The 24485-nt window shown below is 39.2% G+C and overlaps 1 protein-coding gene across 3 annotated transcripts; it reads right to left on the bottom strand.

Annotated features, from left to right (window-relative positions):
- Positions 1–6514: 6514 nt before the first annotated feature.
- On the bottom strand, positions 6515–10321 carry cyb5a (cytochrome b5 type A (microsomal)). Of its 3 annotated transcripts, XM_080855240.1 has the most exons (6): positions 9648–10321; positions 9337–9383; positions 8748–8876; positions 7770–7799; positions 7527–7583; positions 6515–6716 (listed from the first exon to the last, which is right to left on the bottom strand). In XM_080855240.1, exons 1-6 carry the CDS (start codon positions 9697–9699, stop codon positions 6639–6641), a joined length of 393 nt encoding a protein of 130 aa, XP_080711366.1. In that variant the 5' UTR covers positions 9700–10321; the 3' UTR covers positions 6515–6638. The 3 variants fall into 3 exon arrangements, with proteins under 3 accessions (XP_080711366.1, XP_080711364.1, XP_080711365.1); XM_080855238.1 differs by lacking the exon at positions 9337–9383; XM_080855239.1 differs by lacking the exon at positions 9337–9383 and having other exon boundaries at positions 7549–7583.
- Between the last annotated feature and the right edge of the window lie 14164 nt (positions 10322–24485).

Raw genomic sequence — 24485 nt, 5'->3', positions numbered from 1 at the left:
TAATGTCCTTTAGTACTACATGTCCTTTCAAAATAACAACTTGGTTATAAAGATAAAAAGTACTTTGGAAAAGCTGATATTTAACAAAAGTGCTGAGAGTGCTTAGAGTCCAATAACAGTACAAGTTATATGGTAACTTGTTTATCTAAGTGCAAATGCAGAACGTAAAGTTAGCACCACTCACGTAAGTAACCTGGCCAAGCTCACACGAACTTTTCCCTCCAAACGTGTATTATTATTATTATTCAAAAGTAATAAATGCAGTACTTCCCATGTTTAACCACAGCGCAAAAGCATACCACACTAAAATACGTTACATATAGCATACGTGTGCTTACGATATGATATTTACCATGCAATAGCTTACTGTACCATACAAGTCAATGACAGCTTGCGGTTTCTTAAGGCTGATTCATGCTTCCTTACGTAAGCGTAAGCGCAAGCGCAAGAGGCCGCGCAAGCCCCTTGCGCGACCCTTGCGCGACTTCTTACGTCTTGCGTGCGTCGGCCCCTTTTTCTAGACTTGCGTCATTTTTTACGTAAGCCCTTACGCGAGCCTCGCAGCCTGCATTCTATCAACGAATGATACGAGATGAGGTTACTAAAATATTCTGCATGTCTACTCAGTTTTACAGTGCTTCCCAAGTAAAGGTTTGAAAATAACTTCAAGCTTCAGACTTTCTGTTAGGGAACCTGTTATCTATCTGCAGAGCAAATGTCAGGCTCATACAAAAACATTAACGTGAATTACTTGATGCTAATACCTAGCGCGGTGTCTATAGGATTTTCCATATACGTTAGCATTAAGCTAACGTATTTTCTACCACAGTAAAACATGCAATACTATGTGATTGTTTTTAGAAAACGAATGTTACGTGATGAGATTACTCAAATGTAGTCTGCATGTCTGCTCAGTTTAACAGTGCTACCCAAGCAAAGGTTTGAAAAGAACTTCAAGCTTCAGACTTTCTGTTAGGGAAACAGCTTTCTATCTGCCAGGCAAATGCCTTAAAGGCGGCTGCTTGCTACAGCGTTGGGGGTTAACGGTTGCGCAAAATTTACTCGGTGCAGTTCATGCTCCCAAAGGTTGCGCGTGTTGTCATGAGCCTGCCATTTGCCTGATATTCGCAAATTCATTCGTTGATAGAATGCAGGCTGCGAGGCTCGCGTAAGGGCTTACGTAAAAAATGACGCAAGTCTAGAAAAAGGGGCCGACGCATGCAAGACGTAAGAAGTCGCGCAAGGGTCGCGCAAGGGGCTTGCGCGGCCTCTTGCGCTTACGCTTACGTAAGGAAGCATGAATCAGCCTTTAGGAACTACTGAGGCTTACATGAACCACGTGACAGCCCTAGCGGCGACATCAAAGCGTGTCGCAACTCTGTTTTCTATGGCTCTGCATATGCCTGACTGATATCACCTATAGCGCCACCTGTTGGTGGTTGGAAACTTCACTTTGTTTCCACACCTCTTTATGTGACCTGTTTTAACAAACTACATTGCAAAAGAAAGATATACCAAAACAATCCACAAAAAAGTAGGACAAAAAACATTACATTACCAAATCATGAAAATCTATCACAAATAATTCCTTTTATACATAAAAATGAAAAACAAACCAATTTACACACACAAAACACATAACACACAAACACACTGACAACCATGACTCATTCTGTGTTAAAACCTACTGAACAGTTCGGCGGCCATATTTTGTAACGCTTTGCGTTACGTCTAGTTCATGATGATTTTACACTCTGCACACATTTGACTTCATATCTGTCAGCAGAGCTGGATGGTAATGGGACAGTCCAAATAGAGCCCAATCATTCTCTGGATAAGGTGGACACTGATCTGAGTAAGTATTAGGGCAAAAACCATAAACACATAGAGGTGGACTCTGCTGTCTGTAAGTATAAGGCTGGAGCCCTCACTACTTTGCTTAGGAAGTGAGTTTGATTTGAGTTCAAACTTATTGTGTATGAAATCACATCTAGATATCACTGAGGAAAAGGCTCAACATCATTGTGTTTTAAAGAGCAGATGACATGATTTCTAAGACGGAATGCACTTTATAAACAAATTATATATATATCAATGAAGGCTAAAGTCCACATATGAGTCTTTATACATATTCATTTACTTAAAGGTCTGCCTTTGGGTCAAGCTGAGCTCCAGAGACTTGGAGTTATTACAGAGGAGATGAAGGACAAGGAGCCAGTGAAGGGTACGTAGTATTCTTAATTGCAGAGAAGCAATTTCAGTCAAACCACAAAACATTACTCGCTTTAAACCATTTATTTCCTTTAAAATGTGCAGGTGAGGAGAGTGCCTCCTCAGCCCTAGTCAAACGCAAGGTCAGGAGAGGCAAGAGAGGGAAAGGAACAAAGGGAGCAAGAAAAACTATAGCAAATAATGAGAATGGCCATCTTCAACATCTGGATGAAAACAAAGGGCAAATGAAGGAGCCAGAGGAGCAGGGAGGAAGAGGAGGGAACTACGGGCAGGGCAAAGGCAAATGGAGACCAGCTCCCCTGGAGAGAGAGTGGAGTGGCCAGAGGTTTCCATCAAATGGAGCCAGACAGCAATCTGGTTATCATCCCAGCAGAGGAGACAAGAAGGGAGAGTGGGCGGACAACCGAGGAAGACCACCAACAGAGAGACGGAGGACTTACAAATTACATACCAATCTCCCTTTTCTAATCAAAACAAAATAATGATCTTTCATTACCATCCTTATTTGCTTTTAAAACCTTTTTTAAACACTAATAAAATAATAGTCACATCTTGTTCAGATCATCTATTTTTATTGTGGAATAGAATACATATAATCTCTATGAAAACAAAAAGAATCCAAAAACTGTGTGTTTCTATTTATTTCTATGTACCTAGTGGTGAATATCCAAAACTACACTGGTACATCTGCCACAGTTGGGTATACTGGGTACATCTGCCACAGTTGGGTATACTGGGTACATCTGCCACAGTTGGGTATACTGGGTACATCTGCCACAGTTGGGTATACTGGGTACATCTGCCACAGTTGGGTACACTGTCTTAAAAAGGAGGACAGGTAACAGATGTAAGCCCACAAACCCAGCATCAGGTTGGACTACATAATTGTCAGTAAAAGGAAAGAAAAAAGGACAACTCAACAGCTCAATTCACAGGCTATTGGAAACCTACTGGATAGTAGATTGTGATCAAACACACTCAAATATGCACTTTCATTAAGTACATGCACTTTGGACTTGTTCAGATCAGAGTCCATGACGCAGTTACTTTCATGTTATGAAGCCTTAAACTGCACAACCATTAACCCAGATTACATCACAATGTGTTGAAATAGGAAGAAAAGGTAATCCAACATAATAGTGGCAAGCTGTTTTGATGGATTATTTTGATTTGGTCATGGTGGATTTTTTCTAATGTCATTAGGAACAGTAGATGGAGCCCAAGGCGCCTGTTTGTCCACATTATCTGTCTCATGTAGTATTACCTTCAGAACAGTGTAGCTTTCAGGAGAGTGTAGTAAATATGGGTTCCTTACTGAAGCATTAATGGTGAATTAATAAACAAACTTGCTGGCTAATGTATAGATTATTCATTTAATATCATTTATTGTGGCTGTAGATAAAGCAGGATATGATTTTGACAATGATTTTGCAATATTGTTAGTCAATTGCTGTGGTTTAAATCAATTGAGATGCCAATGAAAACTAGTTGATTTTTAAGTTTATAGTTATTTTTAGTATTAACTGAGGGTTGCAAAACAGATGATTAATCAAAAGTTTGATGTGGATCGGGTGAAATGAACATTGACAGTGGATGTTTGAGTGATTGTTTGCTATCTGGGGGACCTCTTTACAACAAACTCTCCCTCTCATTTGGCATAGTCAAGCAGTCCTCATCTCTCTTATTGTCTTTTATGTTTTCTTTCTTACTTGCTCGCTCGGGTTCAAATTAAAAAGCTGAACAGAAGACATTATTATCTCATTGCAACTCCAACTGGGAGAATTGGACAAACACCAGTGCCACCATTTAACATCAATACCCAGACTGCATTTCAATATAAAAAACAAGGGCGGCCTAGTTAAAGGACTTTTTCAAATTGTATGGAAAACTAAGACATCAAGAGTGTTTTTTTAAATCGCATTTATTATTTAATCTAATAAGGCCCACAAGTCTTAATAGTCGGGGTTCCCTTTAAACAAATATGACAAAATATGTGTTTTCTTGTGGAGTGGAGAATTGAAAATATCCCTTTAAAATTATAGAAAAACTTCTCCACATCAAATAAAATATGTCAGACCTTTTTCTCAAGGAAAATAACACTCTTTAGCCTTTTAGTAACTATAAATGTGTTTTTGCATTTTAATTATTTAAATGCTATATTTTTGACAAAGCAGTAGAATGTGGGACTTTTCTGGGGCTATTACTGCATTTGCTGCACAATTCACAACAAGTGTAAAACATTTTTATTACCGAAACATTTAATCACATATACATTGAATTACCTATGCACAGTGGCGGCTGGTGATTTTTTTTTTTGGTGGGGCTATTTTAGTGGGGGGTCTGGGGAAATTTTTGAATTTCGTAGATGTGATTTCCTGCATTCTGGTGCATTTTCGGGTGGCCAGCCGGAGATCCCAAATCATTCACAATGATAAATTTGTTGTTCGCTATTTCATGTAGGCCAATAAATTAAAAACGAGACGTGAGCTGTTGATGCAGAGAAGTGCTGCTCAGTTTTAAAACAGCCCCTTGCCTATACCAATAAAATAACTCAAACCAGTCAATACCAATGGTCTAAAGACAATATTAATATATCTGCCATGTAGAAATCAACTGTTTCACAGGTAATGATAATGAACAAGTTACATGTTTATTATGGTCCATGTCCAGATAGAAAGTGCCAACACATAACGATAAATTATACTAGGGAAAAACAGTTTTTTGTTGCTACAACTACTACAACAATTTAGTTTTTTTAAAGACATGTATACTGCAGCTGTATGAGTATGAGAAGAAAGATTATTTTAACTGGTATGAAACAGTAACAGCTCACAACTTAGAAACAACAAATTGCACCCTTGACCGCACATGTTTTTAAACGCGTTCTGACCAATGCTTCAGTTCTGTCATTCCTGTCTGTGTCCAGGAACTGTCTATCACACGCACTTGTTTTAAACAGCAGGCAAAGAAAACAAAAGATGGCATTGACATACCCACAGCTAGCCATGCCTTTCGATCGAACCAATCTCGGGAAAAGCTTCTGGTGTATGTTTTCCCATTTTCTCGCGTCTGTTGGGTTATTTTCACTTCTGGCTTGTCTGGTCCGAGTTGTTTAACAATTAGCTTTTCCGCAAAAGTTCTTCTTCCAAAGGGATGCAGATGTAAGGATTTGACTGAATTTGGGGCTAGCTGAGCTCCCACAACTACATCCGACGTCGCCATGCTTAACACTTCTCTGCTAGAATGGAAAATACCTGTTAACAAGCAGTGGTGCATCTTGGTAGGGGCTCTAGCCTTCAGCGCCCGTAACCCATAAAATTCCTCGACGATGATTGGCGGATGTGTATTCTTTTTTGCCTAGCAACAGGGGAGCCATTGGCTTAAATACAGCACACACGGGCTGATCGACCAGGAGCCCCGGCAAGACATCCTATTGGCTACTACACCAAAAATGATAAACGTTCACGTTTTAAACGTGGAACTTGAAAGTGAATGTAATGTAAATATAATTTTGGAGAGTTCTAAACCCATTCTAAAGCAAAATCATCAATATCATTGTATTAACACAGGTTATTTTTTTCAAAATGAGAGATTATTTAAAAAAGAAAAGAAAAGAAAAACAGGCAGTCAGGTCAGCGGGGGGGCGGAGCCCCAGCGCACCCTATGGGCGAGCCGCCACTGCCTATGCATTTAATCACCTATACATTTGAAGTAAATTTTGATAAGGCCCCTTTACCTTCAAATAATCTGTCACACGTGATGTTAGTTAAACAACAATATGACAATAGTAAAAAGTCTGAAAGAGAAAAACCCACTCACTGAACTGGTTGTCTTGGTAAGGAAATATATGTGGGTAGATCTATATACACAAAGTATGTTAACAAAGAATTATAATTAATTATATCTTTTTCATAGTATCGTAAGTATTGTCACCAAACGGATGGGATTATTGCCTTCTAATTGGCTTCCCTTGTTTGTTGCCTCTAGAGAAATGGAAAATTTCACATTTGAAAATTCACATCTGAATTATTGAGAAAACGTAGGAATGAGAGAGCATATTAAATGTACTCTATAGCCAGGCACAGGTGCATGGCTGTAGCCAAAAAGGGCTTTCTACATGAGGTGTTATGTTGTTATTCATAAATGAAAGGGCATTTGATGTGGTGTTGTGATTTTGGTCATTACCACCCCATCACGAGAGAACAAATGTGAAATGGGATGGGAAATGAATGAGCTCTTTTATTCACATATCCACCAAGCATTCTTTAAACACAAACATAACTGACATTTTTTTCTTTATTTGATTCTCGGTATTTACATTTTTGAGATTGTAGACAGATAAACAGATGTTAGCAGTTCTTGTGGGTTGGCAGTGGTTGGGTCTCTCTTTAAACTTGTGTCTTCACTCACCGGGCATGAACATACGGTACATTATCGTCACCATGGCAGCAGCAACACCTGGAATCAGCCAGTTTGACCACCAGCTGAGGAATAGGAAAGAGAAGTACAGAAACAAAAATGACTCAAATTGTCTTTAATTATTGTACTGTATTTAGCAAAGGTACTGTGAAAACCTAGTTTTGATTACTGGGGTAAATTCATTTGGTAATTTTATACCATGCACAAAACCTTAGATATCTTATTTAGGTTTCATGCCAACATCTGAAATTGGGCCACTGCCACAGCAGGCCAGGCACAAGACCTTTTGCGAGAACTACATAATACTTCATGACACCACTTCACTTCACTTCAGGCAACGCAAAAGAAACTTGAGACCGATCAAAATCATGTCAAAGCAGAAAGTAAACACAGACTTAACTTCACCGGTGCAGAGGTGGAGGTACTGTTGCAGTATGTAGATGTGTCCATTTAATTGCAATATGGCTATATCCCCACGATTGAGTTTAGTTTTTTTTTTTATTTATTTACTGCTATTTACAGTGTTAGTATAGTGATATTATTTATTATCAAGCTTTGATAACATTTTGTCAGCAAGGTCGGGAGATCAAATTTGGTGGCCAGATATTGGATTCAATTTGTTTGGGGGCTCCCAAGGAAGCAAAGGGGGTAATTATGTTTTAACCCATATCGTGAGTATGTAAGTCAAATAAATTAAATATGTGTAGTATAGCACTTGTGTTGAGATATTTCAACAATTTAAAATCTATGGTCAAGATTTGGTGCAAGCACGAGTTACAATCAGCCGTGACACTTTCAGGGAAGAAAAATATTAAAGATAATAATAAGCACAATCACAATAGGGTTCAGCATGAACCCCTGTATATCAAGCTTACACTAGAACAAAACTGTCCCAACCTTGTGGTTTCATGAACTGTAGTGACAAGGGATTCCTGCACCAAAGGGAAAAAAATATCACTGTCAAAATAAATTCTTCTGGTACCCAACAAATACTTAACACTATGTAATATTATTGTGTTACTGTGTTATATATATTATGTTCATTAATGCACCTACAGTTATTGAAGAGGTACTTTTAGGCTAATATACAATATCATGACCAAAACCTTTGTACTTACAGGAGGTTTAGCAATTTTCTCCCAATCATCCTTTAAAGAAATGCAATAGGTTAAACGACAATAACAATAACATTCAACAAAACACAGTACACAAAACAATATGCAATATGCTTTAATCATAGTCTACGGAACATATTGCAATGACAGTTACAGTGAATCTCAAGCACATTCCAATATGACATGATGTATTCATTTTTTTGTATACCTCAGTGGGAAAATAGTCTGCAATCTTTTTAAAATGTAAAAAGTGGAATTTAACAATGCACTTTGTTGAGGCAATAACAACAGTCCTTCTAACCTGGTCCTTGCCTTGATTGTCACACACCATTATTCATTCAGCAAGTGGGACTCTAAAGAAGTTATGAGACAACTCTCACACCCTATTCTGAAACCTAGAACTCTAGCACCTTAAACATCAGATTTATTCTATGCCAATGAGAAATCTGTGAAATACTAGGCCCTTAAAGGGGTTTTAATGGCTGTTCATTAGACTAAAGAGGAAAAATGCCTGAACAATGAAACTAAATTGATTTATCTCAAAGGGCGTTTATGTCTAAGCTAAATTGTCTAAGTGTTGTGAGGGAAAACATCAGGAACTAAAAGCAATATGTCTAGCATACGTGTAGCATGTACAGCATACGCATACTGTTGAGATCCACTACTCCATCCTATATGTCTAGCATACGTTTCTGTATACTGTAGTGGTCCAGTACCCCATCACATATGTCTAGCGTATGTTTCCATATACTGTGGTGGTACAGTACAGTACCCCATCCTATACGTCTAGCGTATGTTTCTCTATACTGATGTGGTCCACTACTAAAACCTCCTCTTGCTGTTTAATCCCACTTAGAGGCATGTGCTTAAGAGTTCTGTCTGTGAAGGAGACATTAACATAACCAGCAGAACTGATATGATGCTGATTAAATCAGATTGAGCTTAAAATACCCATATGGCAGTATTTGAATTTGACTTTACCGGATGTAACTCTCCGACGACCATGCCTTTTGCCATCTCCCGGGCATCAGTGGAGTGACCAACATCCTCGAAGCTCTCAGTAGCATCACCTCCACCATGCTCTCTCAAAACTTCTTCTCCTCCTGGGTGCTGTTAAGGTCACAATGTTACATAAATACATAATAACAAATGTTGTATGTACTATAGCACAATTAAACGATACCACCAAGTTTGTCAGCTTGCTAACTTCTCATTACCTACTTTAAGGCCATCTTGTCTAATTCAATGCTTGCATATTGCCTAAATATTCGCAAATTGTAAATGTCTCTAGGTCGGTATGAATAACTTCCAGTAATTGTGCAACTCTGAAAGGAAGGAAGGAGGGAAAGAAGGAAGGTGTGGTACGAAGGTACTAAAGGGCAAACAGTAGTGTGTATGCCAAATGCCAAATCAGTGTATTGATTATGCAATTAAGGTTGGGCTAGATCATTTCAAACATGACATGGCAAAATTCATAGCTTAATCTATCAGGGAACAAGAGACACTTTCTATGGCAAGCTAGTTATATGCTTTAAACTGCTGTTAGGCAACGCATTGACGTAAAACTGACATTGTCCGTAGCTCTCTTGGCCTGTCGCATCTTCACCTCAGTTGAACCTGTAGCTTACAGGATCATACACACTGAAATGTAATGGTTGCCTCGATAACGTCGTTTCTGGTCATTCAGTTAATTGTACAAAACAAAGCTGTGAAAATTACTTGAATCGTTGAAACAGATCAACAAGTAATTCGGTAAAATGCGTTACCTTATCGTGATAAGTCTGTTAGATTTTTTATATAAAACAGTTAGGCTAAAAGAAAAATCTGAAAGCGAAGTAGAATTGTGCTGTTTTTACTACCAGTAGAAGGAAACACTCTCACCTCTTCCAAAAATGTTGTAACATCGTAAATGTTGTGGTTGATGATAATCCATGTACTTTTAAAAGAGTTCCGTTGTTCAACTTCTGTCAGTCGGTAATATTGTACAGCGCCATTTGTGCTGTTTTCGTCCATTATAAAGCAGCGCTTAAACCCGGTAATAGTCTCACAGTTTCGCCCTTTAGTTCAACAAATCCTTTTTACAAATGCCTAAATTGCAGTAGCTACACTTTATTAAAACACAACACAGTAGTGAGATCTTCTGTAAAACTTACTTCCTGACATGAAATAGACCCTCCCATTGTTTAAAGTTTCTAGTTTGATTGGATATTTTGTTGTCTGTGAATCATCTTGGAAATTTCTGATTGGCCCGCTTTGACAGTAAAGTTACTGAAACATCAACAAAGATAAGGACAAAGTTGACTAGGGTACAGTTCAAAATGAACAGATAACATTGCAGTTGTCACGTAGGCTAACAGAAAAAAGTGAATTGGGCTCCGAAGTTAGTCTAGTTAGTTGAACTTAAACATACCAAAGCCAAAAAACAACCATATTTTACACATTATTTTGTATTCTTTTTAGATTAATTGTGGTCTATTCTCCATTAGGCAATGGTTGCGTAACTTGCGTTCTTTTTTTACTTAACCTTGGCTTTATGGTCAATGAGAACAGCCGGCCCCCTCCCGTTGGATTCTCCAACTAACGTGACTATCGAGAGATCTCGACACAACACTACGTACACTTGGATGTTGCGCACCACCTGCGTTGCATGCGTAACTACAGCTCGGTTTACATGTACCTTCACACCGCCGACATTTCTGCTGCGGTGCTGCTAGCCACCCCAATCTTTCTTTTGATAATGGCCATCTATACACAATGAATTTGGGTGTCATCTATCGTTAAGCTGTTAGAGTGAAGACCAGGATGTTGACCAGTCGTAACCAGAAAGCAGTCACATAACTTTTACTACCCTAGAGAAAGCAAGACAGCGCTGACATCGAAAACTACCCTTCACCTAATGTTCTGTTAACTTATCGCATAACATAATTAGCCTAGATTGGGTATCTTCTATGACTATAGTAGCCTGGACATGTAGCCTCCACTCTCCCCTTTTCATAACATGCAAATGCTAAAATGGTTACAAATATAATATTAATATCTTCATGTCTGTGACTAGACTTTGAAACTACAGTGAAAGGTGGCAGTAATGTAAGTATTATGTCAATATGACTATCTTTAAACAGTGTATTTTTGCAGTGAGGCGCTCAACTCAACTCAGGGGTGAAAAATATCCTCCATACCGAAACTCTAGAAGCGTGGTTCTAAAATGGGGGACTGGGCCCACAAGGGGGCCTCAGGGAGCTACAAAGGGGCCTGGAGATGATCGGAAATAATTTAAAACAATGAGTCTGATTTAACAAGTGAAATTAACCTTTGTACAGTGAGCTTTAAATAAACACTCAAACTCATTTCCGTTTAAAATGAGATTAGAATCAGTCATGAAACATTTGGTATTCATGTTTTGTGTTTTAAGTGAAATGTGGCACCTATTAACTTTAAAATCCGGACACACATGGAATTATTGATAAATGAGGCCCTTTACATAATGCTTTAATTACAAAATCTTTAAACCAAAGTAACTATTCAACTATCATAAATAAAACAAAGAAGTCAAACGCTGTGTCTGTGGATGTATGGGAATAGGAAAATAAGTTAAACAATAGCCTTTTAACTGTCTGTGGATGTATGGGAATAGGAAAATGAAAATTGTTCATTCCACTTGTGATATTTGAGGAAGATTGGAAAGGCAAAAGTTGTTTTTGAATGTCTTTATGAAATCAAACAGAATAGTCTTTATGAAATCTAATGGAAAACATTTGGAGTGAGCTGTATGGGGGACTGGACTATTTCCTTGGGGGCAAAAGGTTGAGAATCACTGTTCTATATGATTGAGAATCACTGTTCTAGATGATTGAGAATCACTATTCTAGATAATAATAATAATGCTTTAATTTTATATAGCTACAATTTTATATTTCTAGGTACAAAAAAGACGCTTTAAATAATAGATTATAGAGAATCACTGTTCTAGATGATAGAGAATCACTGTTCTAGATGATTGAGAATCACTGTTCTAGACGATAGAGAATCACTGTGTTAGATGATTGAGAATCACTGTTCTAGACGATTGAGAATCACTGTTCTAGATGATCTGCAGCTGCAGTGTGCATGCTCTAACCTGCTACCATGGGCGCCAAAATTAAAATCAACAGGTTCTGCAGCCGACATGCACATGCAACACAGGCAGTTGGCATTTGGATCGTTTCACACCAGATGCGTTGCATGTGTTACATGTTGATTTGTTATTTTGGCACCAATGTTAACAAATAAGAGCATGTCTCTTAAGTTGTCGTGGAGTAAGGTTTACTCACTATATCTATATCTTCATGTATGTGTGTGTTTGTGTGTGTTTAAACAGTATGCTGTTTGTCACAATCCTGCCAAGGATTCGAGCCTAGTTTATGTGTTCCTTTCATTTCGTCCCATCCTGTGTTTCTGTTCCTTGTGTTTGCTGCCTTGGTTGGCCATGTGCTTCTTTGTTTACTTCCTGTGTTCCATGCACATTTGTTGTCCCTTGTGCATTTGTTCACACCCCTTTCATTACTGCCTGGTATTTTTTGTTGTTCCCTGCCCACCTGTGTCTTGTTTTCTCATTTAGTCCTGTGTATTTAATCGTTTCCTTAGTTCTGTCAGTCAATGTTCGTGTTTGTGTTAACGTTGTTATGATGCACACATCCTGTTCTTGTTTCCAATCCACGTTATCCATGAAGTAAAGACTTCCTTGTTTTGATTTCGACTGTGTCATGTTGTGCACTTGGGTCCAGCTGTCCACTGCAGCAGTGTTAGACAGTTGCAGCGTGTTTAACATCACGGAGGTTGACTAAATGAGAGTTGGTTGTCTTTGTATTTTCAGAAGGAAACTGTGTTGCTTTTGAAGAAACTACTGTATACATGGGACTGACAAGTCTGTGCATGTACACACTCCAGCCTTGCGCAGATCCCCCTATGATGGATTATGAAATTGGCAAAATAATTTTGCAAAGTTATTAAATTAGCTTTAGGTCATGCGTGGCGGACTTTGCGTGATACCATCGCTGTTGCTCATCAACTTAAGAAAATTCAGTGTGAAATTGAGCGAAGATTCGTCAAATCTGTTCCATAGGACAGTGATTAAAACAAGGCTGGCATTAGCGTCCACACTAGTTACCCTAGCAACATTCTAGCAACCACTCCCATAAAGCCAACGTAGCAACCACCATGACTTCCCTCACAACCAGCATAGCAAATACTTAATGTGAGGAGGGTATAGCTTCTTCCTAAGACGGATCATTCTGCAGGAATACCCTTAAGATTATGCGCTGCTGCAGGGCAGACACACATTCCTGGGTGCAAGGCATGTTGTGTCGTGCTCAAGCTCATGGAATTTTCTATCCCTTGAGTCCTTATTGATAGTATTTACTTGAAATCTGAACCTGGAAACTGAACAGTGTTGATCCGCTGTGTATGGGTATTTGGTACAGCCAAGAAACCTCCCCATAAACACAAGTTTTATGTGATACCTCAAAGTGTTTTACGTAAGGGAAAGATAGGTGCAATGCAATAACTCATGTTTCACAAAGGTCTTGCTATGGCTTTATAACCTGTGTTGTTCTAACAGTAGATATAGTTAAACCCACCCTCCCTCTAATCACTGTTCATCACAAACTGAAATTCCTGACGACACGATTACACAAACAGACAGGGTTAAGGGGAAGGCAGACTACATGAGCACTATGAATATGTTAGTGTACTACAGAAAAATAAAAAGCAAAATGCAAATGCACATACACATGCAGGGTAGCGCATGGAGCAGGAGTAATTATATATTATAATTATATAGATCTTATAGATTGTATAACTATAATTAATCCCCTCTGTAACAGGAGAGGAAACTCCTTTGAGTGGCTATGTTTAATGTTTTCATTTTTTTCAATCTAGTGGTTTGTTACCCAAACTTGGCTTTTACAGCACCTTCTCCATTTCCATTTGTCATTGGTAAGCCTTCACGCGATTGGATTTCACAAGTGCAAATGGCCAATCTTCATTCAAAATGGCATTTCTAAGCTATGTAAGCAATGCATTTGAAAGAGGTTGCCACAAACCACATCACGTTGCAACAAACCACATCACGTTTCTTTACTGCAGCTCTGGCCGAGTTTGAAAAGTTTATTCACCTTTAAATCCTTACTCAACCTCTCCAAAATCCCAATTTTCCTCTTTCACCTGGTGAAACTGTTGAATCTTTGAGACTGTGGCCACTTGTGCATGCTGCTTCAACCCAGATGACTGCTGCTTGCGACTATACAGCCGCGGAAAAAATTAAGAGACCACTTCAAAATTATCAGTTTCTCTGGTTTTACTATTTATTGGTATGTGTTAAAGTAAAATGTACATTTTAGTTTTATTCTATAACCTACTGGCAATATTCCTACCAAATTTCAAATAAAAATATTGTCGTTTAGATCATTTATTTGCAGAAAAATGACAATTGGTCAAAATAGCAAAAAAGATGCAGTGTCTTCAGATCTCGAATAATGCAAAGAAAACAAGCTCATATTCATTTTTAAACTACACAATACTAATGCTTTAACTTAGGAATAGTTCAGAAATCAATATTTGGTGGAATAACCTTGATTTAAAATCACAACTTTCATGTGTCTTGGCATGCTCTCCACCAGTCTTTCACATTGCCGTTGGGTGACTTTATCACTTTATATTAGTCCAATTTTCAGCTTTGCCCAACACATGGTCGTCTGATGGTTAGACGGAGACCTGGAGAGGCCTACAAGCCACAGAGTCTTGCACCTACTGTGAAATTGGACTCATCAGAGAAGACGAACTAGGAGACCCTCCAGTCGGCTTTGGTTCAATCCTTATGGTCTTTTACAAACCTCAGCCAGGCAAAGTACAACGTTGTCCCGGAAGAAAAACTTGCTTCCTTTTGCTCTGACAATGTTCCCCAACTCTGAGAAGTGTTTTTTCCAGCAGGGCAATGCTCCATGCCACACAGCCAGGCCAGTAAAGGTGTGGATGGAGTATCACCAGATCAGGACCCTGTCATGGCCAGCCCAATTTCGAGACCTGAATGCCATAAAAAAAACTCTGAAATGTGATCAAGAGGAAGATGGATGGTCACAAGCCATGAAAAGAAGCCGAGCTGCTTGAATTCTTGCGCCAGGAGTAGCATAAAGTCACCCAACGGCAATGTGAAAGACTGGTGGAGAGCATGCCAAGACACATGAAAGTTGTGATTTTAAATCAAGGTTATTCCACCAAATATTGATTTCTGAACTCTTCCTAAGTTAAAGCATTAGCATTGTGTAGTTTAAAAATGAATATGAGCTTGTTTTCTTTGCATTATTCGAGATCTGAAGACACTGCATCTTTTTTGCTATTTTGACCAATTGTCATTTTTCTGCAAATAAATTATCTAAACGACAATATTTTTATTTGAAATTTGGTAGGAATGTTGCCAGTAGGTTATAGAATAAAACTAAAATGTACATTTTACTTTAACACATACCAATAAATAGTAAAACCAGAGAAACTGATAATTTATATAAGAACTAGACGTAACGCAAAGCGCTACAAAATATGACCGCCGAACTGTTCAGTAGGTTTTGGCACAGAATGGGTCATGGTTGTCAGTGTGTTTGTGTGTTTTTATGTGTTTTGTGTGTGTAAATTGGTTTGTGTTTCATTTTTATGTATTAAAGGAATTATTTGAGATAGATTTTGATGATTAGGTTATATAATGTTTTGTGTACTACTTTTTTGTGGATTGTTTTGGTATATTTTTCTTTTGCAATGTAGTTTGTTAAAACAGGTCAAATAAAGAGGTGTGGAAACAAAGTGAAGTTTCCAACCACCAACAGGTGGCGCTATAGGTGATATCAGTCAGGCATATGTACGCGTTCGGGCTGGATCCAGCGTCCACCCTAAGACCTTTTCTCTGGATCAAACAATGTACGCAAGAGTTATAAGAGACTTTGTGTTATGTGGCAAGCACTGGCAAGTTGGCGAAGTTTGAGGGCGTTACCATTACATTTGTCGGAGGAGTTCGATCAGATGCGAGTTTTGCAAACGCCGTCAAAACGCATCTTCCACTCAAAATGGCCGACTTCCTGTGGACCTGCCACCATGGCGTCAAGAGACTTTTTAGTGCGTCCATGCATGATGAAGGCGTGTACCGAATTCCGTCAAGCTACGCCAAAATACCCCAATGCACAGGGTTTTTTGCAATGTTCTAGGGGGCGCTACAGAGCCATTTTGCTCCATCCATGGACAAAAACGCTACCGAATATGGACAGTTACAGGCTTGATGTCCCTTGCAAATTTAGTAATTTTTTGAGCACTTTGACATATATTCGATTAAAACACCTCATTTTTGCTTTTTAATTTTTAACTAGGTGGCGCTATACATGTAATGACTGGTTATGGTATGGGTTGACATGGCCCCTTGACACAAACATACAAGAACAATTTGGCCCTCCAAGGCCCTACGGTTCTCGGGATATTCGAAGAAAAACTGTGTCGCGCCACCTACAGGCCAGTTGGTGTATAATCATATAAATCAATGTATTGCATGCCCCCCCGTTAACGGAATTCCACGAAACTTAACGTGCAGTCAGAAGGTGTCATAATGATCCCACACCTCCGATTTCGTGCAGTTCTGACCTTGTCAACTTACAATTAGAATGTTTTGCAACACTCCATTTTTGCTTTTTCATTTGTAACTAGGTGGACCTATACATGAAATAAGTGGTAGTGGAATGGTTGACGTGGCCTCTTAAGACCAACATACAAAAGGCCCTACGGTTTTCGACTTATTCACAGAAAACTGAATCGCCCCACCCTCTTTAAAAGGGGTCTAGTCCGACGGGGGTGCAACGGATCAAAACGAAAATCAGTGGATCCACGTTAATCTAGTAAGGCTACATGCCCACCAAATTTCGTGCACCCTGGTGTTTCATTGTCCCGGAAATCGTTGACAGAAAATCGGCAAACAGAACAAAAAACAGAAAAAAAAAAAACCTGTCGCGCAGCGGTCATTATAACCTTATGAGCAAGACATCCACCCACTATTTTGTTGTACAACCAATACTTTTGAATTAGTGCCGGTCCTGACAGTGGTGAAGCCCTATGTGAGATTTAACTTTGGTGTATATATGGTGACATATAGGCCTACTACAGTGGAAAATGCCCACCAAATCAAGCCTATCCATTAGCTAAGGTATCAAGCTACAGTGAAACAGACACACTATGCTCTATCTCCAGTCCAGAATCCAACTATGATTTGGTTACGGTAGTGCTGCAAAAACGGATACCAGATTCATTATATTGATTCCAATATTTCGAAACTGATGCCTGCTGATCAACACAAACATGGCCTCACAACTTGTGTGTGTTGCAAAATGTGTATATTGCAGTATAGACGTATTGGATTAAGTCTTGTCTTTAGTTAGTCTATGCACTGGTAAGAATCTATCACAAACAACAATGAGCATCAGCAATGAAAATACAATTAGAGTGAATATGCTAGTTTAAAAAAGATGGCTATTTATCAGCAATTTTGAATTGTGTAATGGAGTCCAGTGTGTGTATGTGAATGGCATTGATTAAGTGGGTTAAGAGTTAAACTTAGCTCTTCAGCCCAATGAAGTAACGTTACACACAGGACTCAGATATAAGTCGATGGGCCTCATTTATAAAAAGTTGCGTAGAAACCATACTACATTTTGTCTAAGACATTTCCTGAAATGAGCATAAGTGAGATCCACAGAAAACGGACGTACACACAAAAAACACGTGTACGCCAATCCTTCGGTTGTAAATCACAAAAGGTCGTTGAATTGTGCGCAACTGAATCTCCGCCCTCAAAACGCCCCTATTTAATCTAATCAGCATATTATCAATGCACAAACAGAGCGCATCCTCAATGCACAAACTCTCTGTGACAGTGGCAATCAAGAAAGAAACATGTAAACAGACGAATTAAAGTGAGGCTGACATCGACGTTCTGCTGATGGAAGAGCAGATGTGGGCCAAAACATCGTTAGAAAGCCTGTCTGGTGGCGTAATGGCAAAAGCAAAGTATTTGACATGTAGTAGACATGTCTCCGAAGCACCAGCACCTGTGGCACGAACAGCACCAGAAGCTGCATCTGCGGCAGCAGCACCAAGGCTTTGGTGCGCTCCACTACCGACCTGTGCTGTATTGAAGTGGGCTTCCTAGGCTGTCTGAGTGTGCGAAATCTGGATCAGAATACATTGGGAACCCTGTTTTACGCAGGAAATCCTCTTTCACATTTTGCTGGGCACTGTATGGAAATCTAATGAATTGCGGGCATATGGGATAGTATACTGCAAACAACATCAGGCAAAATTCTGCTTAATGATGACGGGGATTGCTCGACTGGTCTCCAATTTCTCATCAGAACGTTCCTGTAGCCAGGAATCCAAGAACGGACAATACCTGAACGTGTATGGCCTGGTTGCCTCTGGTGCGCCTCTCTAGACGAGAGGCCATTTGGGCACAACGCTCTCGGCAAGCGGTACCTGCTTATCAGACATATACATCATCCTGTGTCAAAAAGTCTGCGCGATCACAAAAAAACCCTCTCTTTCCTTATTGCGCAGTTGGCAATATTCTCTAACAACGCCAATGCAGCCATATCTCCTACTGAAAACTAAGCCACTATTAGACTTTTTATAGGCTATAAGTTTGAGCGAAATGTTTTACACTTGTGAAATTAAAACGGAATACCTATAAGACGTGAATCTCATTCATGTGTGAATTATTCTAATAGTTTATTTGATTTTATTGAGCAAAACATTAATTTGGCCTTTCACCATTAGCCCAAATGGTGACGGTGGTGCTGACGATGATGATGATGAAACTGCGTGTCGGCTGTCGGCGCTCGGAGAGTCCTGAATTCCTGCAGTACTCCAGTATTGCCGAAAGGAAATGTACTTAGACGTGGATTTGATCGCACGCACAGTCTAAGATCAGTTCTGTGCGTAAGTAGGTTTTATAAATGAGGCCCGATATCTGACACCTTTAATCGTATGGAGCTAAATCAGAGACTTTTACTTTGGCATTGTTTACCCACTGGCAGTCTTGATTACATCATTCAGTGTACAGTAGATATACCACATGTATACTGTATGGTAATATGTTTTCCCACTGGTAGTCAAAGCTCCCTTTCACAGCCGTTTTATTTCTTCATGTTCTGCAGTCAGGGTGACCACCTGCAATGGAGCTAAAGCAGTGACTTTTAATTTGGCATGGAAAAAAAACTAAATCTGAAAAAAAAATATACATAGAAACACTTGTATTGGAATTTGCTTTGGGCACTGAAAAGATGTTCTGATGTTTTCTTGTTTATTATGATGTGTTTTGTCAATGACAAACTTTTCTTTGCCTTTTCATGTCAGCCTTTTTCAATGCAGGGTTTTTTGAGCTGTCTTTTTTGAGGTCAGTACTATTCAGTGTCAACTTCCTATCTCTGTGTTGGTGTAGAAGGGGAGGACTTTGATAGGAGAAAAAAGAAAAACATTATTTACATAGATACAGAGGGCCACGCATCTCTCCATGTGGGCGTGGCGAGATGTATGGGGATTGTAAAAATAAGAGACAATCCCACGTAAGCCCATTCAATGGCACTTGTTATCCGCAAAGAAGAATTTCAATGAGATGTTTCGCATTCTTGGTGGACACATTCCATCATTTCATCCTAAATACACGTCACCTCTCTATCCAGCTACGTAAGGTTTTTATTCAACAAAACAAACAATATTTTTGATGTATTATTTTTTATATATTCAATGATTTGAGCCAATTTCTTTGGCACTGTGGGTTAAAAGCATGACTTCTCCTTCCCTAGCAACTGTTGCTGCCACTTGTAAACAAACAATCTAATGTAACCAGACTTATCTACCTCTGGAACGAAATACTGTTTTCTGATTGGCTAATGGGGTGTACATCGTATAGACGGACACCTTGGACGTAGTCCCAGTAGAAAAGTTAAATCGCTGTTCCATATCAATGCTCTTTTTTTTTTTGAAGGACTTCTCTAACGGGAGCACTAGGCTTCAAATCAAGAATTCATCAGGTTATTATGCATATTAAGTTTCCTAAAGATAAAGGAAATTCTAAATAATAATAATAATAATAATAAAAACATTTTTGGATGTTGTAAACGGGAGATAAGCGGGATAACGGCCTTCGAGCTGTACAGTTCTACAAAGATAATGGTATGGCTGCGCGTCGTGGAGTTCTTTGCCCCGCATCGTCCATTATCTTTGTAGAACTGTACAGCTTGTCGGCCGTTATTCCCTCTCTTAATGGTATAGTTGGCTAGCCATTGTACATTTAAAGTGCACTGAAACACAGATCTGATGTTCAATGAGGAGGACTCCATCTTGGATGGAAAGCCAATGTGGGTCATCTGGCTTCCAGCCCATAGTACAGAATTGTCTACACTGTCTGGAGAGCCTCAGAAAATACTGGATTCAGACCAGAATTACCTTGCATGTGGATAGATTTGCAATAGGGTCAAGAGCTGAGTCCTTCTTGAGAATGTTCACAAGTGATTCCTTTAAGCTCACTGAAAGTCTTTGTTATGTTATATTACATTATATTTTATGTTGTATTACATTATCATATAATGTGTGATTGTTAATTTGTGTATATTGCTGATTTACCTGTATTTCATTCATTTCTAATAAAAGCATTTGTGTCATTCATTTCTGTTTGTCAGACAATCAATACAACCTTCCCAAGAACACAACTCCAACAGTAATAATGATACTAAATAAATAATAATTGACCATTGGATTATTCACTATAGGCAGGACCCCAAACCCGGTACATATCCAGGAGAATATAGGATTGTGTGACAGGACAGCAAACTTCCAGACACACCCAGATAATTCAAAAAATTAGATCCTCCTTTATACACACAATGAGGTACACTATTAGGGCCAGAGACAATGCAGCCCTTGCACATCCTACAATACAACCTCTTGCACCTCTCTCGTTTCGGGCCATTGACCATTGGTGAACCTATCTCTCGGAGTGGTGTAATGTCTGCCGGTAACAAGAGATTGTTAGTAAGGAGCTGTTAAAGATACTCCTCTAGTGGTCCAGGAGATAGAGAGGAGTCGTTCAGCAATCAGAGTTTGCTAGTTTGATCCCAACTCCTCCTGACCATGTGTCCTTTAGCACAACACTGAACCCCAAAACCGCTCCCGCAGTGGAGGTTGGCGCCTTGTATGGTAGTCTCTGCCATCGATGTGTAACTGTGTGTGTGAATGGGTAAATGTGTTAGGGATTCACCTGTAAAGCACTTGCAGTTCTAATGAGTAGAAAAGCACTTAATAAATTAAGTCCATTTATTCTAAGTCCATTTAACTTCCTGTTTACTGTTGAGTGAATAATGATTTCAAACTGAAATGGATCCTTGTAGAGTCCAATTCTAGCTTGTTCTATCTTCTTCCTTCTTCATCTGAGGAGCTCCACCCTTTTTAACCTGTAGCCATTCTACTCTTCACCTCTGCCTGCAGTACACTAATGGCTTCTCTCTGTTCATCATCTGGTCGTTTCCATTGCTTCTTCAGCTGCCTCCTTTCTCATTTCAGCCTGTCTATCTCAACCTGTCGTCTTGACTTGGCTTGACCTTGCTTTTCCTTCATAGCTTTCAGACAAACTTCAAATCTGTCCATGCCACAATTATGGATGAAGTCATCCATGCGTTTACATTTATTCTCCTCTGCACCCCATTGTTTCATTGTTTGACCGTGAAAAATGGTAAATGGACTGCATTGTGTAGTGTTTATGGTCCGTCTGAGTTTTACAGTAAACAAAGCAAGCACATTAATTTCATTTATTTTCAGAAAGGGGTTCAGGGGCTGACCATTTTGGGGGCGGGGGGGGGGGGGGGGGGGGGTGGGTGGTTGTAAGCTTGTAAACAGTGACAAAATAGTTTGTTGATGTTTCTGTTAATCATCTTGGGGAAATGTAGCTGTCTGGTCCTGCATAACTCATAGTTAAAACTACTAAGGCTTTGTTGATAGAGGTTACCAAAAGACTAAAGTTTATTTTTTCTCCATTTGCGTTCAGCTTTCCTTCATTCTTTTCAGGACTTTTGACATCATAGTGTTTCTCCTGTTTGCTTAAAGTTTTCTTGACTTTTACCAGTGCAACAACATCCATGATGCTCAAAATGTTGAAGTTGAAGTTACCCAGGAGTACATCCACTTTCTTTGAACTCCTGATAGGTGACATAAACTGATCACCAGTATTCTTGTTTATGTACAGGAGCAGAGCTTATTTGAACCTGGAGTGATCAGTATGTCAAACAAGACACAGAAATGATCAGAAAGGGCCAAGTCCTTAACCAGAACAGAAGACAAGTTGAGACCTTTAGAAATAACCAGAACAGAAGACATGTTGAGACCTTTAGAAATAACCACATCCATAGTGTTTGCTGCAATGCAATAAGTAACCAATGGAGATAACTGACAGTAGCCCATCAAAGTCATCTCTTTGCAGTAAATTACAATGGAAATTGACTGGTGCTGTCTCGTTGAGAAATGGTGGGGTGAAAATGATTTGTTGGCTAGAGGTTTTAATATTAAATAGAGCTAGCGTTGTAAATAATAGGAGCCCCTGGTCTATCCATACATTTTCAGACTTATGAAGAACACTTATGAAGAACACTGCTGATTTTGCCACGTGCAACCATCGTTTTAATTTTGGATAATGACTTTCAGACTATATTTTAATTAAAGATAAGGACTTTCAGACTATATGAAAAGATAGTTAGATAATGTTACATTAGTAATAAAATCATTTATACATCAAGTTCTTGAAGGAGTAGCATCCAGCCATTATCAAATAAACTTCTCTAGGGCTTCTGTGGACTACCCTGTTTCAAGCAATGCGTCTGTGCTTGACTTGGAACATTGAAGGTACCACAAAGGAAACGTGCTACTTGATTTTGCAAAATGTTCTCCCTCTCTTTCTCTCTTTCTCTCTTTCTCTCTCTCTCCCTCCCTCCCTCCCTCTCTCTCTGTCTCTCTCTACATGTCTTTCTGTTCATTGGTCGGACAAAGAGTTCAAGTATGTAACCAATTGTACTCACATCTGTGTACAATTGAATAAGCATTCATCAAAAGCAAATAATGGAATGAGGGTGTTTCTAAGTGGAAGACTGCAAGTCATCAGAAACTGGTGACCTTTGTAGGTGACGTGGAGACAATAATGAACTGGTGAGCTATGTGCAGGACCCAGGCTCCCCATCTCACACCACATGCTCTGTGTTTACTTTCTCATCTTGGCCATTAGGGATATTAACTCTCTCATCTTGGCCATCTTTAGGAATATTAACTCTCTCATCTTGGACATCTTTAGGGATATTAACTCTCTCATCTTGGCCATATTTAGGGATATTTTTGTCTTGTTGGATGATTTTCTTTTTTCTAACACAGTCAGGCAGCATGAAACAAGCTGGAACCTGGCACATGAGACTACAGAGGGGTTTCTCTCCTTTCTGTGCAACAAACATGATAGGAACCAAATGTTGGTTCAGATTTCTTTTCCTCCCATCTGTTCACCATTGAGGCGTTGATGTATGTCTAAAAGTAAAGGCCCTGACTATTAGCAGCTGTGGTTTGAGTTGCAGGAACACTATTGCACTAAGGCACTGAACTAGTGATGCAAAATTACTATTTTAATGGCATATACTTTTCTATCTGTATATCTTGTTGTGCTATGTTGTTGAGGTTGATGATGTGACAGTAATTTTATTTATACCCAAGAAAATATGTTAAATTACTTGGGCTAGTGGTCTGGGACTTCCTGCAGCACATCATCATACCCAACAACTCACACTATGTATTCTCCTCCCTTACCTCCTCTCCCCCCTTTCTAGCTTTCTCATGGGCCAGCTTCGAACAGATGGATCCTACACTTTTTTAGCTTGGTTCTGGGCCAGCCTCGGGCAGATGAATCCTATATATTTTTTAGATTGGTTCTGGTCAAGAGAGCTCAAGAAGGTAAAGGGCAATTTTTCCTTGTTACTGTTGCCCAGGGACGTGCACAGGAATTTTGAAGGGCAGTTGCTTTACCCTGGAAAAAAGGGGCAACACAATATTTTTTTCACAACCACTGCCACGCCCCCGTCATGTTATTGCAAATTTTCACAATATCATTTTAAACTTTCATTAACCGCGGCTGCCACACCCCCGTTGTGTAATCGCAAATTTTCATAATATAATTTTAAACTCTCACTAACCGCCACTGCCACTCCCCTTCATCTGATCGCAAATATATATGTATATTTCCTTCGGAGGGGCAACTTCAGCCGAAGAGGGCAAACGGGCAGTTGCTCAAGCAACCTTAGCACACTCCTGTGCACGTCCCTGCTGTTGCCCACATGCTTGCTCTAGAGGACCAGGCCTTTGGCTTTAATACATTATAAATTATATTATTCTAAATTATTTTAAATTATATAATTATAAATTATTTTAAATTATATAATTATAAATTGTTAATGGTGCTATATAAAGGAATAAAACAGAACTGAATTTATAATTGGAATAAGTAGTCAATCCACATCAACATTTCTTGTATTATAGTATCTTTTATCTTTGATCATTTTGACTGCATTCAGGTGTATCCCTAAAAATCAAGAGTTGAGCTTTAGGGATTTTACTGTTTCAACTCGTATTAGCTTA

This window comes from Sprattus sprattus, assembly GCF_963457725.1.
Source record: "Sprattus sprattus genome assembly, chromosome: 17".
Taxonomy (NCBI): Eukaryota; Metazoa; Chordata; class Actinopteri; order Clupeiformes; family Clupeidae; genus Sprattus; species Sprattus sprattus.
Note: the sequence above shows the minus strand (reverse complement) of the source record. Positions and strands in the feature narration are given on the sequence as shown.

Coding starts and splice junctions, on each gene's coding strand:
- cyb5a (XM_080855238.1), bottom strand. CDS start 9,779: ATGGACGAAAACAGCACAAATGGCGCTGTACAATATTACCGACTGACA. Junction 7,800..8,747: donor TCGTCGGAGAGTTACATCCG/GTAAAGTCAAAT, acceptor ATTTCTTTAAAG/GATGATTGGGAGAAAATTGC. Junction 6,717..7,526: donor TGGGACAGTTTTGTTCTAGT/GTAAGCTTGATA, acceptor CCTATTCCTCAG/CTGGTGGTCAAACTGGCTGA.